We start from the raw sequence: 20,084 nt of genomic DNA on the forward strand, positions 1-20,084 counted from the left end.
AGCTCGCGTTTCAGTTAGCTCGCGTTTCAGCTAACATGCGTTTCAGCTAGCTCACCTTTCAGCTAGCTCGTGTTTCAGCTAGCTCACCTTTCAGCTAGCTCGCGTTTCAGCTAGCATGCGTTTCAGCTGGCATGCATTTTAGCTAGCACGCATTTTACCTAGCTCATGTTTCAGCTAGCTCGCATTTCAGCTGGCACGCATTTCAGCTAGCTCGCATTTCAGCTATCATGCTTTTCAGCTAGCTCACGTTTCAGCTAGCTCGTGTTTCAGCTATCTCACATTTCAGCTAGCTCGCATTTCAGCTAGGATGTGTTTCAGCTATCTCACATTTCAGCTATCTCACATTTCAGCTAGCTCGCATTTCAGCTAGCTCGTGTTTCAGCTATCTCACATTTCAGCTAGCTCGCATTTCAGCTAGGATGTGTTTCAGCTATCTCACATTTCAGCTAGCTCGCATTTCAGCTAGGATGTGTTTCAGCTAGCACGCATTTCAGCTAGCATGTGTTTCAGCTATCTCACATTTCAGCTAGCTCGCGTTTCAGCTAGCTTGCGTTTCAGCTAGCACGTGTTTCAGCTAGCACATGTTTCAGCTAGCTCGCATTTCAGCTATCATGTGTTTCAGCTATCTCACATTTCAGCTAGCTTGCATTTCAGCTAGCTCGCGTTTCAGCTCACTCGCATTTCAGCTCACTCGCGTTTCAGTTAGCTCGCGTTTCAGCTTGCAAGTGTTTCCGCTAGCACGTGTTTCAGCTAGCATGTGTTTCAGCTAGCTCACATTTCAGCTAGCTTGCGTTTCAGCTAGCTCACGTTTCAGTTATCTCACCTTTCAGCTAGCTCGTGTTTCAGCTAGCTCGCGTTTCAGCTAGCTCGCGTTTCAGCTAGCTCACCTTTCAGCTAGCTCGTGTTTCAGCCAGCTTACGTTTCAGCTAGCTCGTGTTTCAGCTAACATGTGCTTCAGCTAGCTCACCTTTCAGCTAGCTCGCGTTTCAGCTAGCATGCGTTTTAGCTAACACGCATTTCAGCTAGCTCATGTTTCAGCTAGCTCGCGTTTCAGCTAACATGCATTTCAGCTAGCTCGCATTTCAGCTGGCACGCATTTCAGCTGGCTTGCGTTTCAGCTAGCTCGCATTTCAGCTAGCATGTGTTTCAGCTAACACGCATTTCAGCTAGCTCATGTTTCAGCTAGCTCGCGTTTCAGCTAACATGCATTTCAGCTAGCTCGCATTTCAGCTGGCACGCATTTCAGCTGGCTTGCGTTTCAGCTATCTCACATTTCAGCTATCTCACATTTCAGCTAGCTCGTGTTTCAGCTAGCTCACGTTTCAGCTAGCACGTGTTTCAGCTAGCTCACGTTTCAGCTAGCTCACGTTTCAGCTAGCACGTGTTTCAGCTATCTCACATTTCAGCTAGCTCGCGTTTCAGCTAGCTCACGTTTTAGCTAGCTCACGTTTCAGCTAGCATGTGTTTCAGCTAGCTCACGTTTTAGCTAGCTCACGTTTCAGCTAGCATGTGTTTCAGCCAGCTTGCATTTCAGCTAGCACGTGTTTCAGCTAGCACGTGTTTCAGCTAGCACGCGTTTCAGCTAGCATGCGTTTCAGCTAGCATGCATTTCAGCTAGCATGTGTTTCAGCTAGCACGCGTTTCAGCTAGCTCGCATTTCAGCTAGCAGGCGTTTCAGCTAGCTTGTGTTTCAGCTAGCTTACGTTTCAGCTAGCTTGCATTTCAGCTAGCTCGCATTTCAGCCATCATGCGTTTCAGCTAGCTCACATTTCAGCTAGCATGTGTTTCAGCTATCTCACGTTTCAGCTAGCTTGCGTTTCAGCTAGCATGCATTTCAGCTAGCACGCATTTCAGCTAGCTCACGTTTCAGCTATCTCACGTTTCAGCTAGCTCGCGTTTCAGCTAGCATGTGTTTCAGCTATCTCACCTTTCAGCTATCTCACGTTTCAGCTAGCTTGCGTTTCAGCTAGCTCGCATTTCAGCTAGCACACGTTTCAGCTAGCTTGTGTTTCAGCTAGCTTGCGTTTCAGCTAGCTCGCATTTCAGCTAGCTCGCATTTCAGCAATCATGTGTTTCAGCTATCTCACGTTTCAGCTAGCTTGCGTTTCAGCTAGCATGCGTTTCAGCTAGCACGCATTTCAGCTAGCTCGCGTTTCAGCTATCTCACGTTTCAGCTAGCTCGCGTTTCAGCTATCTCACGTTTCAGCTAGCTTGCGTTTCAGCTCGCTCGCATTTCAGCTCGCTCGCATTTCAGTTAGCACGTGTTTCAATGAGCCTGCACTCCTCAAAGGGAAGCAGTACTCATTGTAAAGAAGCTGCTGGCTGCCTGGCCACCAAATAGAGCAACAGCCAAGAGAGAGGGTTCCCAGGATACAGCGCTGGAGGCCTTAGTGCAGGAAGTTGACAGGAGAACAGAGGACATATTTCCGCTGGTGACCAGGTGGCTCTTGAGGATCACCCTGAGAAGGGAATCGGCGCAGGGGGGTTAATTCCTGGATTCTGGCCCCACAGACCTGACAGCAGTGCCGCAAAATGAGTGGTGAAGGTCAGTGAATGCAGCTTCCAATGACATCTCCTATCCACTGCTCCAGCAGCCTCTCACGCTGCTCAATGCACTACACTTGCATCTTCCATCACTCACCCATCAATAGTCAAGCGTCAGGGCTAAGATTCAGATACTCAACCTCACCCTCACACACCTACCGATGATGCCAGCCTTACACCCATTTCTTGCAGCCTCTACATACCTCAGCTCAGCTATTCAGCTATGGCAGGCACATCACTCTAACACATCGCAACACGCTCACTGACACTCTTCTTGCTCTCCTGCAGGACAAGGTGGCTCATAACAGGAGAGAGTAGAGCAGAACCAGAGTGGGGTAGACATCACTTAAGCCTGCGAGAGAAGACTGTGCTCCACATCATGGAAACGGATGTGACGGAAGCTGTTACATCCCATACTGTCGAGACGCCTTATTTTTAAAATTTTAATCGTTTAAGAAGAATTTTAAAATCAAGACATTGCTTAATCAGGAGCCAATAGAGGTCAGCGAGCACAGGGGTGATTGGTGAACAGGACTTAGAATCATAGAAGACGCATAGAATGGTGCCAGAGGATTGGAGAGTGGCAAATTGACACCCTTATTCAAGAAAGGGTGTAAGGACATTCCGAGTAACTACAGGTCAGTCAGTTTAACATCAGTAGTGGTTCAGGTTTTAGAAACAATAATCAGAGAAAAAATCAGCAGATATTTGGGGAGATTTTAGACACTTGGGGGGAGGTGGTGGGGCAGTGGTAATGCCACTAGACTAGTAATCCAGAGCCCCAGACTAATGCTCTGGAGACATGGGTTTGAATCCCACTACGGGAGATGGTCAAATCTGAATTCAATTAATAAAAATCTGGAATTACAAAGCTAGTCTAATGGTGACCATGAAACCATTGTCAATTGTTGTTAAAAACCCATCTGGTTCACTAATGTCCTTTAGGGAAGGAAATCTGCTGTCCTTACCTGGTCTGGCCTACATGTGACTCCAGACCCACAGCAATGTAGTTGACTCTTAACTGCCCTCTGAAATGGCCTAGCAAGTCGCTCAGTTGCATCAAACCACTACAAATTCTAAGAAGAGGAATGAAGCTGGACCAACCACCTTGCATCGACCTAGGCACTGGAAACGACAATGGCAAACCCAGCCCTGTTGACCCTGCAAAGTCCTTCTTACTAACAGCTGAGGGCTTGTGCCAAAGTTGGGAGAGCTGTCCCACAGACTAGTCAAACAACACCCTGACATAGTCAGACTCACGGAATCATACCTTACAGACAATGTCCCAGACACTGCCATCACCATCCCTGGGTATGTCCTGTCCCACCGGCAGGACAGACCCACCAGAGGTGGTGGCACAGTGGGATACAGTTGGAAAGGAGTTGCCCTGGGAGCCCTCAACATCAACTCTGGACCCACGAAGTCTCATGGCATCAGGTCAAACATGGGCAAGGAAACCTCCTGCTGATCACCACGTACCGCCCTCCCTCGGCTGATGAATCAGTTCTTCTCCATGTTGAACACCAATTGGAAGACGCACTGAGGGTGGCAAGGGCACAGAATGTACTCTGGGTCCGGGACTTCAATGTCCATCACCAAAAGTGGCTGAGCAGCCAAGCTGGCCGAGTCCTAAAGGACAAGGATAAGGATAAGAGTAGTCCTCGGGTGAAGGTGCTAAATTGGGGGAAGGCTAATATTAGGCAGGAACTGAAGAATTTAGATTGGGGACGCTGTTTGAGGGTAAATCAACATCTGACATGTGGGAGTCTTTCAAACGTCAGTTGATTAGAATCCAGGACCAGCACGTTCCTGTGAGGAAGAAGGATACGTTTGGCAAGTTTCGGGAACCTTGGATAACGCGGGATATTGTGAGTCAAAAAAGAAAGGAAGCATTCGTAAGGGCTGGAAGGCTAGGAACAGTGGATGGCACAGTGGCGCAGTGGTTAGCACCGCAGCCTCACAACTCCAGCGACCCGGGTTCGATTCTGGGTACTGCCTTTGTGGAGTTTGCCAGTTCTCCCTGTGACCGCATGGGTTTTCGCCGGGTGCCCCCACAGCCAAAGACTTGCAGGTTGATAGGTTAATTGGCCATTATAAATTGCCCCTAGTATATGTAGGTGATAGGGGAATTAAGGAAAGGTGGGGATGTGAGAGGGTAATGAGATTAATGTAGGATTAGTATAAATGGGTGGTTGATGGTCGGCACAGACTCGGTGGGCCGAGGGGCCTGTTTCAGTGCTGTATCTCTAAATAAATAAACAAATGAATTCCTTGAGGAACATAAAGACAATAGGAAGGAACTTAAGCAAGGAGTCAGGAGGGCTAAAAGGGGTCATGAAAAGCCATTGGCAAACAGGATTAAGGAAAATCCCAAGGCTTTTTATACGTATATAAAGAGCAAGAGGGTAACTAGGGAAAGGGTTGGCCCACTCAAGGACGGAGAAGGGAATCTATGTGTGGAGCCAGAGGAAATGGGCGAGGTGCTAAATGAGTACTTTGCATCAGTATTCACCAAAGAGAAAGACTTGGTGGATGATGAGTCTAGGGAAAGGAGTGTAGATAGTCTCAGTCATCTCATTATCAAAAAGGAGGAGGTGTTGGGTGTCTTGCAAAGCATTAAGGTAGATAAGTCCCCAGGGCCTGATGGGATCTACCCCAGAATACTGAGGGAGGAAAGGGAAGAAATTGCTGGGGCCTTGACAGAAATCTTTGCATCCTCATTGGCTACAGGTGAGGTCCCAGAGGACTGGAGAATAGCCAATGTTGTTCCTTTGTTTAAGAAGGGTAGCAAGGATAATCCAGGAAATTACAGGCCGGTGAGCCTTACGTCAGTGGTAGGGAAATTATTAGAGAGGATTCTTCGGGACAGGATTTACTCCCATTTGGAAACAAACAAACTTATTAGCGAGAGGCAGCATGGTTTTGTGAAGGGGAGGTCGTGTCTCACTAATTTGATTGAGTTTTTTGAGGAAGTGACGAAGATGATTAATGAAGGAAGGGCAGTGGATGTTATCTATATGGACTTCAGTAAAGCCTTTGACAAGGTCCCTCATGGCAGACTGGTACAAAAGGTGAAGTCACACGGGATCAGAGGTGAGCTGGCAAGATGGATACAGAACTGACTCAGTCATAGAAGACAGAGGGTAGCAGTGGAAGGGTGCTTTTCTGAATGGAGGGATGTGACTAGTGGTGTTCCGCAGGGATCAGTGCTGGGACCTTTGCTGTTTGTAGTATATATAAATGATTTGGAGGAAAATGTAGCTGGTCTGATTAGTAAGTTTGCGGACGACACAAAGGTTGGTGGAGTTGCGGATAGTGATGAGGATTGTCAGAGGATACAGCAGGGTTTAGATCGGTTGGAGACTTGGGCGGAGAAATGGCAGATGGAGTTTAATCCGGACAAATGTGAGGTAATGCATTTTGGAAGGTCTAATGCAGGTGGGAAGTATACAGTAAATGGCAGAACCCTTTGGAGTATTGACAGGCAGAGAGATCTGGGCGTACAGGTTCACAGGTCACTGAAAGTGGCAACGCAGGTGGATAAGGTAGTCAAGAAGGCATACGGCATGCTTGCCTTCATTGGTCGGGGCATAGAGTATAAAAATTGGCAAGTCATGCTGCAGCTGTACAGAACTTTAGTTAGGCCACATTTAGAATATTGCGTGCAATTCTGGTCGCCACACTACCAGAGGACGTGGAGGCTTTGGAGAGGGTACAGAAGAGGTTTACCAGGATGTTGCCTGGTCTGGAGGGCATTAGCTATGAGGAGAGGTTGGATAAACTTGGATTGTTTGCACTGGAACGATGAAGGTGGAGGGGCGACATGATAGAGGTTTACAAAGTTATGAGCGGCATGGACAGAGTGGATAGTCAGAAGCTTTTTCCCAGGGTGGTTGAGTCAGTTACTAGGGGGCATAGGTTTAAGGTGCGAGGGGCAAAGTTTAGAGGGGATGTGCGAGGCAAGTTCTTTACACAGAGGGTGGTGAGTGCCTGGAACTTGCTGCCGGGGGAGGTGGTGGAAGCAGGTACGATAATGACGTTTAAGAGGCATCTTGACAAATACATGAATAGGATGCAAATAGAGGGATACAGCCCCCGGAAGTGCAGAAGATGTTAGTTTAGGCAGGCATCAAGATCGGCGCAGGCTTGGAGGGCAGAATGGCCTGTTCCTGTGCTGTACTGTTGTTTGTTCTTTGTTCTTGACATAGCTGCGAGACTGGGTCTGCGGCAGGTGGTGAGGGAATCAACAAGAGGGAAAAACCTACTTGACCTCGTCCTCAACAATCTACCTGTTGCAGATGCATCTGTCCATGACAGTATTGGTAGGAGTGACCACTGCACAATCTTTGTGGAAACGAAGTCGTGTCTTCACACTGAGGGTACCCACCATCGTGTTGTGTGGCACTATCACCATGCTAAATGGGATAGATTTCAAACAGATCTAGCAACTCAAAAGTGGGCATCCATGAGGCACTGTGGGCCATCAGCAGCAGCAGAATTGTATTCAACCATAATCTGTAACCTAATGGCCCGGCATACCCCCACTCTACCATTACCATCACGCCAGGAGACCAACCCTGGTTCAATGTAGAGTGCAGGAGGGCATGTCAGGAGCAGTATCAGGCATACCTCAAAATGAGGTTTCAACCTGGTGAAGCAACAACACAGGACTACTTGCATGCCAAACAGCATAAGTAGCATGCGATAGACAGAGCGAAGCGATCCCACAACCAGTGGATCAGATCTAAGCTTTGCAGTCCTGCCTCATCCAGCCGTGAATGGTGGTGGACAATTAAACAACTAACTGAAGGAGGTGGCTCCACAAATATCCCCATCCTCAATGATGGGGGAGCTCAGCACATCAGTGCAAAAGATGAGGCTGAAGCATTTGCAACAATCTTCAGCCAGAAGTGCCGAGTGGATGATCCATCTCGGCCTCCTCCTGAGTTCCCAGGCATCATAGATGCCAATCTTCAGACAATTCGATTCACTCTGCGTGATATCAAGAAACAGCTGAAGGCACTGGATACTGCAAAGGCTATGGGCCCTGACAACATTCCGACAATAATACTGAAGACTTGTGCTCCAGAACTTGCTGCGCCCCTAGTCAAGCTGTTCCAGTATAGCTGCAACACTGGCATCTACCCAACAATGTGGAAAATTGCCCAGCTATGTCCTGTACACAAAAAGCAGGACAAGTCCAACCAGGCCAATTACTGCCCCATCAGCCTACTCTCAATCCTCAGCAAAGTGATGGAAGGTGTCATCAAAAGTGCTATCAAACGGTACTTGCTCAGCAATAACCTGCTCAGTGACGCTCAGTTTGGGTTCCGCTAGGGCCACTCAGCTCCTGACCTCGTTACAGCCTTGGGCCAAACATGAACAAAAGAGCTGAACTCAAGAGGTGAGGTGATAGTGACTGCCCTTGACATCAAGGCAGCATTTGACCGAGTATGGCATCAAGGATCCCTAGCAAAACTGGGGTCAATGGGAATCAAAGGGAAATCTCTCTGTTGGTTGGAGTCATACTTAGCACAAAGGAAGATAGTTGTGGTTGTTGGACGTCAATCATCTCAGTCCCAGAACATTACTACAAGAGTTCCTCAGGGTAGTGTCCTAGGCCCAACCATCTTCAGCTGCTGCATCAATGACCTTCCATCCATCATAAGGTCAGAAGTGGGGATGTTCGCTGATGATTGCACAATGATCAGCACCATTCACGACTCCTCAGATACTGAAGCAGTCCGTGTGGAAATGCAGCAAGACCTGGACAATATCCAGGCTTGGGCTGATAAGTGGCAAGTAACATTCGCACCACACAAGTGCCAGGCAATGACCATCTCCAACAAGAGAGAATCTAACCATTTGCCCTTGACATTCAATAGCATTACCATCGCTGAATCCCCCACTATCAACATCCTGGGGGCTGCCATTGACCAGAAACTTAAATGGACCAACCATATAAATACTGTGGCTACAAGAGCAGGTCAGAGGCTGGGAATTCTGCAGCAAGTAACTCAACTCCTGTCTCCCCAAAGCCTGTCCACCATCTACAAGGCACAAGTCAGGAATGTGATGGAATACTCTCCACTTGCCTGGACGGGTGCAGCTCCAACAGCAATCAAGAAGCTCGACATCATCCAGGACAAAGCAGCCCACTTGATTGGCACCCCATTTACAAACATTCACTCCATCCATCTGCTTCAACATCACTCTCTTCACCAATGACACACAGTGGAAGCAGTGTGTACCATCTACAAGATGAACTATAGCAACTCACCAAAGCTCCTTAAACAGCACCTTCCAAAGTCGCGACCTCTACCACCTAGAAGGACAAGGGCAGCAGTTGCATGGGAACACCACCACCTACAAGTTCCCCTCCAAGTCACACACCATCCTGACTTGGAACTATATCAACGTTCCTTCACTGTCGCTGGGTCAAAATCCTGGAACTCCCTTCCTAACAGCACTGTGGGTGTACCTACACCCCAAGGACTGCAGCAGTTCAAGAAGACAGCTCACCACCACCTTCTCAAGGGCAATTAGGGATGGGCAATAAATGCTGGCCTGGCCAGCGACGCCCACATGCTTGAGTAATCTCAATGAATTTTTTTGATGAAGTAACAGAAAAGATTGATGAAGGGAATGTGGTGGATGTTGTCTATATGGATTTTAAGAAAGTATTTGATAAACTACCACATAAAAGGCTGGTTAACAAAATTGAGGCTCATGGAATAGGAAAGCCAATGTCCACTTGGATAAAAAATTGGCCTAAGGTCAGAAAACAGTGAGTCATCGTAAATGGTTGTTTTTCTGACTGGAGGATGGTAGACAAGTGTTCTCCAAGGATCACTGCTTTTTTTGCTATATATAAATGACTTGGATATTGGAATACAGAGTAAAATTTCAAAATTTACTGATGACACCAAACATGGAGGTATGGCAAATAGTGAGGTTGAAACCAATCGACTGCAACTAGACATAGGCTAGCAGAATGGGCAGACAAGTGGCAGATGGAATTTAATACAGACAAGTGTGAGGTGATGCATTTTGGCAGAATGGATAGGGTGAGGCAATATAGACTTAATAGCGCAGTTCTAAAGAGTGCGAAGGAACAGAGGGACCTGGGGGTGCATGTGCATCGATCTTTGAAGGTGGCAGGACATATTGAGAGAGTAAAGCATATGGGATCTTGGACTTCATAAATAGAGGCATTGAGTACAAAAGCAGGGAAGTTATGCAGAACCTTTATAAAGCTCTGGTTAGGCCGCAACTGGAGCATTGAGTCCAGTTCTGGTCACCACACTTTAGGAAGGATGAGAGGGTCCTTGAGAGGGAGCAGAGGAGATTTACCAGAATGGTTCCAAGGATGGGGGATTTTAGTTACAAGGTTGGGTTGGAAAAACTGGGGTTGTTCTCCCTGGAGCAAAGGAGATTGAGGGGAGATTTGATACAGCTGTACAAAATTATGACAAGCTTAGATAAGGTAGACAAGGAAAAACTGTTACCTGATGGTACAAGGACTAGAGGACACAGATTGAAAGTTTTGGGCAGAAGATGCAGGGGGAATGTGAGGAAGAACTTTTTTATGCAGCAAGTAAAAAATAACTTAAATGAAGGGACCGAAGGTATGGTTGCTAAATTTGCTGATGACACAAAGATAGGTAGGAAAGTAAGTTGTGAAGAGGACATAAGGAGGCTGCAAAGGGATATAGATAGGTTATGTGAGTGAGCAAAAACCTGGCAAATGGAGTATAATGTGGGAAAAAGTGAAATTGTCCACTTTGGCAGGAAGAATAAAAAAGAAGCTTATTATCTAAATGGTGACAGATTGCAGAGCTCTGAGATGCAGAGGGACCTGGGTGTCATAGAACATAGAACATAGAACAGTACAGGCCCTTTAGCCCACGATGTTGTGCCGAACCTTTAACCTACTCTAAGATAAAACTAACTACCTACCCTTCATTCTACGATCATCCATGTACCTATCCAAGAGTCGCTTAAATGTCCCATATGTATCTGCTTCTACGACCACCGCTGGCAGCGCATTCCACACACCCACCACTCTCTGTGTAAAGAACCTACCTCTGACATCTCCCCGAAACCTTCCTCCAATCACCTTAAAATTATGCCCCCTGGTGATAGCCCTTTCCGCCCTGGGAAAAAGTCTCTGGCTATCCATTCTATCTATGCCTCTCATCATCTTGTACACCTCTATCAAGTCACCTCTCATCCTTCTTCGCTCCAATGAGAAAAGCCCTAGCTCCCTCAATCTTTCTTCGTAGGACATGCCCTCAGTCCAGGCGGCATCCTGGTAAATCTCCTCTGCACCCTCTCTAAAGCTTCCACATCCTTCCCATAATGAGGCGACCAGAACTGAACACAATATTCCAAGTGTGGTCGAACCAGGGCCTTATAGAGCTGCAGCACAACCTCGTGGCTCTTAAACTCAATCCCCCTGTTAATGAAAGCCAACACACCATACGCCTTCTTAACAACCCTATCAACTTGGGTGGCAACTTTGAGCGATCTATGGACATGGACCCCAAGATCCCTCTGTTCCTCCACACTACCAAGAATCCTGTCTTTAAGCTTGTATTCCACATTCAAATTCGACCTTCCAAAATGAATCACTTCACACTTTTCCAGGTTGAACTTCATCTGCCACTTCTCAGCCCAGCTCTGCATCCTGTCAATGCCCCGTTGCAACCTACAACAGCCTTCCACACTATCCACAACTCCAGCAACCTTCGTGTCATCGGCAAACTTGCTAACCCAGCCTTCCACTTCATCATCCAAGTCATTTATAAAAATCACAAAGAGCAGAGGTCCCAGAACAGATCCTTGTGGAACACCACTGGTCACCGAGCTCCATGCTGAATACTTTCCATCTACTACCACCCTCTGACTTCTATGGGCCAGCCAATTTTGTATCCAGACAGCCAACTTTCCCTGAATCCCATGCCTCCTTACTTTCTGAATGAGCCTACCATGGGGAACCTTATCAAACGCCTAGCTAAAATCCATATACACCACATCCACTGCTCTTCCTTCATCAATGTGTTTTGTCACATCTTCAAAGAATTCAATAAGGCTGGTGAGGCATGACCTGCCCCTCACAAAGCCATGCTGACTGTCTCTAATCAAACCATTCTTTTCCAAATAATCATAAATCCTGTCTCTCAGAATCCTCTCCAATAATTTGCCCACTACCGACGTAAGACTGACTGGTCTATAATTCCCAGGGTTATCCCTATTCCCTTTCTTGAACAAGGGAATAACATTTGCCACCCTCCAATCATCTGGTACTACTCCAGTGGACAGTGAAGACGCAAAGATCATCGCCAAAGGCACAGCAATCTCTTCCCTCGCTTCCCGTAATATCCTTGGGTATATCCCGTCTGGCCCCGGGGACTTATCTGTCCTCATATCATTCAAAATTTCCAGCACATCCTCCCTCTTAACCTCAACCTGTTCGAGCATATCAGCCTGTTTCACGCTGTCCTCACAAACGACCAGGTCCCTCTCACTAGTGAATACTGAAGCAAAGTATTCATTAAGGACCTCCCCTACCTCCTCCGACTCCAGGCACAAGTTCCCTCCACTATCCCTGATCGGCCCTACCCTCACTCTGGCCATCCTCTTGTTCCTCACATAAGTGTAGAACGCCTTGGGATTTTCCTTAATCCTACCCGCCAAGACTTTTTCATGTCCCCTTCTAGCTCTCCTAAGTCCATTCTTCAGTTCCTTCCTGGCTACCTTGTAACCCTCTAGAGCACTTTCTGATCCTTGCTTCCTCAACCTTAAGTAAGCTTCCTTCTTCCTCTTGACTAGCTGTTCCACATCTCTTGTCATCCAAGGTTCCTTCACTCTACCATCCCTTCCCTGCCTCATCGGGACAAACCTATCCAGCAGTCGCAGCAAGTGCTCCCTAAACAACCTCCACATTTCTGTCGTGCATTTCCCTGAGAACATCTGTTCCCAATTTATGCTCCCCAGTTCCTGCCTGATAGCATTGTAATTCCCCCTCCCCCAATTAAATATTTTCCCTTCCCGTCTGCTCCTGTCCCTCTCCATGACTATAGTAAAGGTCAGGGAGTTGTGATCACTATCACCGAAATGCTCTCCCACCGAGAGATCTGCCACCTGGCCTGGTTCGTTGCCAAGCACCAAGTTCAACATAGTCTCCCCTCTAGTCGGCCTATCTACATATTGAGTCAGGAAACCTTCCTGGACACACCTGACAAAATCTGCTCCATCCAAACTATTTGCACTAAGGAGGTTCCAATCAATATTAGGGAAGTTGAAGTCACCCATGACAACAACCCTGTTACTTCTGCACCTTTCCAAAATCTGCCTCCCAATCTGTTCCTCCGTGTCTCTGTTGCTATTGGGGGGTCTATAGAAAACTCCCAATAAAGTGACTGCTCCTTTCCTGTTTCTGACTTCCACCCATACTGACTCAGTAGACAAACCCTCCTTGACAACCTCCCTTTCTGCAGCTGTGATACTATCCCTGATTAACAATGCCACTCCCCCACCTCTTTTACCTCCCTCCCTATTCCTTTTGAAACATCTAAACCCCGGAACATCCAATATCCATTCCTGCCCCTGAGATATCCACGTCTCCGTAATGGCCACAACATCGTAGCTCCAAGTACTGATCCATGCTCTAAGTTCATCACCATTATTCCTGACACTTCTTGCGTTAAAATAGACACACTTCAACCCATCCTAGTGCATGAATCACAAAAGGTTAGTATGCAGGTACAGCAAGTAATTAGGAAAGCTGATAGAATGTTATCGTTTATCGCGAGGGGAATTGAATACAAAAGTAGGGAGGTTATGCTTCAGCTATACAGGGCATTGGTGAGACCACATCTGGAGTACTGTGTACAGTACTGGTCTCCTCATTTAAAGAAGGATGTAAATGTGTTGGAGGCAACACAGAGAACGTTTACTGGACTAATACCTGGAATGGGCGGATCGTCTTATGAGGAAAGGTTGGACAGGCTCAGCTTATATCTGCTGGAGTTTAGAAGATTAAGAGGCGACTTGATTGAAACATATAAGATCCTGAGGGGTCTTGACAGGGTGGATGTGGAAAGGATGTTTCCCCTTGTGGGAGAATCTAGAACTAGGGGTCACTGTTTAAAAATAAGGGGTCGTCCATTTAAGACAGAGATGAGGAGAAATTTTTTCTCTCAGAGGGTCGTGAGTCTTTGAAATTCTCTTCCTCAAAAGGCAGTGGAAGCAGAGTCTGAATATTTTTAAGACAGAGGTAGATAGATTCTTGATAAGCAAGTGGGTGAAAGGTTATCGGGGGTAGGTGGTCATTTGAACTGATCAGTTCAGCCTTGAACTTGAGGCTCGAGGGGCCGAGTGGCCTACTCCTGCTCCTAATTCGTATGTTCCTATGTTTGTGTGGGTGGTAATGACCTGGAACTCGCTGCCTATGAGGGTGGTGGAAACGGAGACAATCAATGATTTCAAAAGGAAATTGGATGGTCACTTGAAGGAAATAAACTTGCAGGGCTACGGGAATCGAGCGGGGAATGGGATTGACTGGATAGCTTTGTGGAGAGCCGACATGGACACGATGGGCCGAATGGCCTCCTTGCTCCAAATGACTCTATGATTTTATGGTTACAGCACAAAAGGAGGCCATTCAGCCTGTTGTGTCTGTACTGGCTCTTGGCAAGAGCAACTCAGCTAGTCCCACTCCTCCATCTTTTCCCTGCAGTCCTGCAAAACTTTTCTCTTCAGATAATTATCCAATTCCCTTTTGAAAGCCATGATTGAACCTGCTTCCACCACACTCACAGACAGTGCATTCCAGATCCTAAACACTCACTGAACCTGCCTCCACCACACTCACAGACAGTGCATTCCAGATCCTAAACACTCACTGAACCTGCCTCCACCACACTCTCAGACAGTGCATTCCAGATCCTAAACACTCACTGAACCTGCCTCCACCACACTCTCAGGCAGTGCATTCCAGATCCTAAACACTCACTGAACCTGCCTCCACCACATTCTCAGACAGTGCATTCCAGATCCTAAACACTCACTGAACCTGCCTCCACCACACTCTCAGGCAGTGCATTCCAGATCCTAAACACTCACTGAACCTGCCTCCACCACACTCTCAGACAGTGCATTCCAGATCCTAAACATTCACTGAACCTGCCTCCACCACACTCTCAGGCAGTGCATTCCAGATCCTAAACACTCACTGAACCTGCCTCCACCACACACTCAGACAGTGCGTTCCGGATCCTAAACACTCACAGTGTAAAAAAGTTTTTCCTCATGTCACCTCTGGTTCTTTTGCCAATTGCCTTTAATCGTTGTCCTCTGGTTCTCGATTCTTCACCAATGGGAAGTTTCTCCCTGTCTGCTCTGTCCAGACCTCTCATGATTTTGAAAACTTCTATCAAATCTCCTCAACCTTCTCCTCCAGGGAGAACAGCCCCAGCTTCTCCAATCTATCATCGTACCAGAAATCCCTGATCCTTAGAACCATTCTCATCTTTACTGTATCCTCTCCAATGTTTTTCACAACCGTCCTAATGTGTGGTGCCCAGAATTGGATACAATAGTCCATTTGAAGCCAAACCAGTATCTAATAAAGGTTCACCATCACTTCCTTGCTCTGTACTCTATGCCTCTATTTATAAAGCCCAGGATCCTGCATTCCTTATTAACCACTTTCCTGTCCTGGCACCTTCAATGATTTGTGCACATATACCCCCAGGTCCCTCTGCTCCTGCACACTTCCTCCCCCCCCCCCCCCGCTTCAGAATTGTATCCTTTATTTTATATTGCCTCTCCTCATTCTTCCTACCAAAATGAATCACTTCACACTTTTCTGCATTAAATTTCATCTGCCACTTATCTGCCCATTCCACCAGACTGTCTATGTCCTCTTGAGGTTTATCACTATCCTCCTCACAGTTCACAATACTTCCAAGTTTTGTGTTATCTTCACATTTTGAAATTGTCCCCTGCACACCCAAGTCTAGGTCATTAATGTATATCAAGAAAAACAGTGGTCCCAATACTGACTCCTGGTGAACCCCACTACATACCATCTTCCAGTCCAAAAAACAAACGTTCGCCACCACACTGTTTCCTGTCACTCATCCAATTTTGTATCCATGCTGCCACTGTCCCTTTTATTCCATAGACTTCAGCTTTGCTCACAAGCCTGTTCATAGAATCATAGAAAATTTACGGCACAGAAAGAGGACACTTGGCCCATCGTGCCTGTGCCGGCCGAAAAACGTTCCACCTATTCTAATCTCACCTTCCAGCATTTGGTCCGTAACCCTGCAGATTATGGTACTTGTGGTGCATATACAGACTCCTTTTGAATGAGTTAAGGGTTTCTGCCTCAACTGCCCTTTCAGGTAGTGAGTTCCAGACCATCACCACCCTCTGGGTGAAAAACCTTTTGCTCATCTCCCCTCTAATCCTTCTACCAATCACTTTAAATCTATGCCCCCTAGTCACTGACCTCTCTGCTAAGGTAAATAGGCCTTTCACCTCCACTCTATCCAGGCCCCTCACGATTTTGTACATTTCAATCAGATCTCCCCTCAGCCTTCTCTGTTCCAAGGAGAACAACCCCAGCCTATCCAATCTTTCCTCATAGCTGCATTTTTCCAGTCCTGTATGAACCTGGGATAGTGAGCAGTTTTGGTAGAAGAGAGCAGGACCTAATAGTGTTTTATGTGTTACAGTTAGATCTGGCGACAAATGGTTAAACTAATTGTCTGCTATATCTGTTCAAGTTTGTGTCCCTTGGACTTAAAGCAGCAGAGATAAGGGCCGTACCGGGACAATGGCCAGCGTGAGAGAAAGTAACGATTTAATGGGTCTAGGGCACCAAAGGTGGAGATGAGGGTGTGGCTGAGTAGATTGGTAGTTGCAGAAATGTGGTGGTGAATGGAGGGCCAAAGGCTAGACAGCTGGGATTTTGAAAGTACATTTGTAAGTGAATTGGGAGATAATTTTTTTGCAAGGGCGAACACAGAAGTAAGTAGGACTGGGAGGGGGAAGGGGAATGGGAGTGGAGAGCAATACAAGGAAGTGATAGAGATGGCCAGGAGGTTATGCTAAACCTATATGAAACACTAGTTCAGCCCCAGCTGGAGTATTGTGTCAGTTCTGGGCACCAGACTTCAGGAAGAATGTGAAAGATTACAGAAGAGATTTATTAGAATGGTTCCAGGGATGAAGGATTACAGTTATACAACTGGACTGGAGAAACTGGAGTTGTTCTCTGTAACTAACTATAGATCAGTGTCATTATTGTTCTGGTTATTTAAATAGTTTAACACAAACTAGGATAAAAAGACAGCAGGAAAATGCTTTTCTTTAATAGCTTGTGAAATGCTTTGTACAATCTTAAATCTTTTTCTGGGTTTGATTTCAGTACAGTAATCTAAGGAAATCCTTAAAAATTAATGAAACAGGAATAAAATTGCTGTCATTTTCATCCTATTTCAGGGCAGCTGAAGACCCAGATGTGAGTGTTGGTCAGGAGGGTGGTGCAGGCTCCGAGTGGGAACACGTGTTACACCTGTGTGATTTGAACTCCAAGACCAGCAAGGTGTCTAAAGATGTGTCACGGATGCGATCTGTTCTAGTTTCACTCAGCCAGGTGCCATTGGCTCTAAAGTGAATTCAAAACAGTCAGGCTTGTGTTTTTAATTCTAATCAGTGGTTTCAAGCTCAGAGAAATATTAAGTTTAAATTCTGAGTTTTGTGGGCTGGATTACTCATGTTGAAATGTGCTGCTTGTAGTACCTTAGCTCCTTCCAGGTTAAAACCTAATGGAAAAGGAGTGAGCCTGGGAAATGTGCTTTGAAAGAACAGATTAAAAAGAACATTTGCTGTTTGCTTTGTGTGCATTAGTGCGTGTGTTTTTATTAGTCTGTGCAGATTGGACTGCAATACAAGATGTACCATTTGTTTCAATACTATAAACTAAATTATAAATCTGCTGTTACACCTCTGATGAAATAAAATTTATCAAGTTCATCCCAGAGTGAAGTGCTTTGTTACTTGCAAGAATTTTAAACATTTAACCATCATCCTAGCACTCTTGCTTTTGAGTCTGATGGTTGTGGGTTCAATCCTCACTCTAGGATTTCAGCACAGAATCTGGATTAACACTCGAGAGGAAGTGCTGCATCACTAGAGTTCATTGTTGTTCAGATATTACAGTTTCCCTGTTCAGGTGGGTGTCAAGATCCCACAGCATGATTTAAAGGGTCACTCTTCTGGTGTCCTGACCAACATTGCTCCCTCAAACGCCACCAAAAACAGACTCTTTGTGGGATCTTGCTGTGTACAAGCCGGCTGCTGTGCTTGCCTGCATAACAGTGACCGAACTTAAAAAGTAATTTATTGAAAATGAAGCACTTTAAGCTGTCTTGAGGACATGAAAAGGTACTTTATAAATGTGAATTCTGGGGTTGCTTTTAACTTTTATCAATGGGAGAAAGTGAGTTGTAATGTTTCCACTGACTATTACACACGTGCCCCATTACACACCCGCACAAATTAACTTTCTATTGATATTTTTATCCATTTGGGTACAAGGATGTTACAAGGCTTTTTGTGTAAACGTAGATAAAACCTTTTCATTTTTTCAAATAACTGGTCAGCTAGCTCGCTGCAAGACAGAAAGCAGAGAGTAGGTGCAAAGGATAGCTATTCAGAGTGGCAAAAGGTGGCAAGTAGGATCCAACAAGGATCACTGCTGTTCACAATTAACATTAATGAGTCAGGCTTTGGATTCAAAACATAATTTCTCAACTTGTGGACAACACAAAATTGGGAGGAATAGTCAATACTGAGGAGGACTGTAACAAGTTGGAAGGAGACATTAATAAACTTGTAGAATGAGTATATAATTGGTCTCCCCCTGCTATTGACTATAAAGGTCAAATGTGAAATAAGTTTGGACAATCTAGTGGGTGCTAGCTTTTTCTACCCAACTATATTTGAGTGAATCAAGTGTGCTTAATATGACATATTTGGGCAGTAAGTGATACAAATTGCATGGGTGGCTGCTTGCTTATTTATATGCATGGATTTAATCAAAGTCAGTAGTGTAGAAATCTAATCATAATTATAAAGCAAAAGTTCCTGTTGGACATCAGCTTTCCAGCTCAGTTTGGTTTGGTAGAGTAAAGCTTTGCCTTTATCCAAAGTCTCCGGATTCTTTAACAGAGTGAGTGAATTGAAAGGATTGGTCAGCAACTTAGAATCAAAGTCATTACAGCACAGAAGGAGGCCATTCAGCCCAAGTCCATGCCAGCTCCCTCGAGCAATCCAGTCACTCCCATTCTCCCACTCAATCCCATTTTCCCTCAAGTACCCATCCAATTACCTTTTGAAATCATTGATTGTCTCCACTTCCACCACCCTGATAGGCAGTGAGTTCCAGGTCATTACCACTCGCTGAGTAAAAAAGTTCTTCCACACATTCCCCCTGCATCTCTTGCCCAAGACCTTAAATCTGTGTCCCCCAGTCTGCGTACCATCAGTTAATGGGAACAGTTTTTTGTAGTCTACCTTATCTAAACCTGTCATAACCTTGCACACCTCTATCAAATTTCCCCCTCAATCTCCTTTGCTTTCCAACTTTTCCAACCTAACATTGTAATTAAATTCCCCATCCCTGGAACCATTCTGGTAAATCTCCTCTGCACCCTCTCAAGGATCCTCACATCCATCCTGAAATGTGGTGACCTGAACTGGATGCAATAATCTAGTTGTTGCCTAACCAGAGCTTTACAAAGATTCAGCATAACTTCCCTGCTTTTGTTCTCAATACCCCTATTTATGACGCTCAAGATCCCATATGCTTTGCTAACTACTCTCTCAGCATCAGTGAACTTAGTGGTGACGGAACGGGAACAGACATAGATAAATGCACTGGTCTGTTTACCCTGATCATATCCCACTGAGACGCTCACGGCAGGATGGAGGGGGGGGGGGGGGGGGTGGAGAGGAGAAAAGGGAAGGGGCCAGTGGGGAGAGAGAGCTAAGCTATTCTGTCTTTCTATGTTCTATAGATAGGTATATGGATAAAGGAGAATGATGGGGTATAGATTAAATTGTCCTTGACAGAGGACAAAGGATCGGCACAACATTGTGGGCCGAAGGGCCTGTTCTGTGCTGTATTTTTCTATGTTCTAAGGAAGAGAAGGAGGGGGAAGTAGGAGAGGGGGAGGGGTGAGTGGGGGAGGGGTGAGTGGGAGAGGGGAGAGGAAAGGGGAGGAGTGGGTGGGGAGAAGGGAAGAAGGTGTGGGAGGGGAAGGCTGGAGTGAGAGAGTGGGAGAGAGGAGTGAGCGGGAAAGTGGAAGGTGGCCGTGCAGAGAGTGGGAAGGTGGAGAGGGCAGAGTTGTGACTAGAACTGGATGCAGTTCTAGTTGTGGTCTAACCAGAGCTTTATAATGATTCAGCATATCCTCCCTACGATATGTCCTGCCACCTTTAAAGATTTATTTACATTATCC

General features: G+C 46.1%; 1 protein-coding gene across 2 annotated transcripts in view; it reads left to right on the plus strand.

Annotated features, from left to right (window-relative positions):
• LOC137361537 (clathrin light chain A-like) overlaps nucleotides 1-17,266 on the plus strand; it is a 93,797-nt gene extending 76,531 nt beyond the window's left edge. For both annotated transcript variants that reach the window (XM_068026358.1, XM_068026379.1), the window contains one exon: nucleotides 17,062-17,266. In XM_068026358.1, coding sequence (XP_067882459.1) covers nucleotides 17,062-17,236 — 175 coding nt within the window. In that variant the 3' untranslated portion in view covers nucleotides 17,237-17,266. The remainder of the gene's footprint in view (nucleotides 1-17,061) is intronic.
• Nucleotides 17,267-20,084: the final 2,818 nt, after the last annotated feature.

Source organism: Heterodontus francisci, chromosome 1 (assembly GCF_036365525.1).
Source record: "Heterodontus francisci isolate sHetFra1 chromosome 1, sHetFra1.hap1, whole genome shotgun sequence".
NCBI classification, from domain to species: Eukaryota; Metazoa; Chordata; class Chondrichthyes; order Heterodontiformes; family Heterodontidae; genus Heterodontus; species Heterodontus francisci.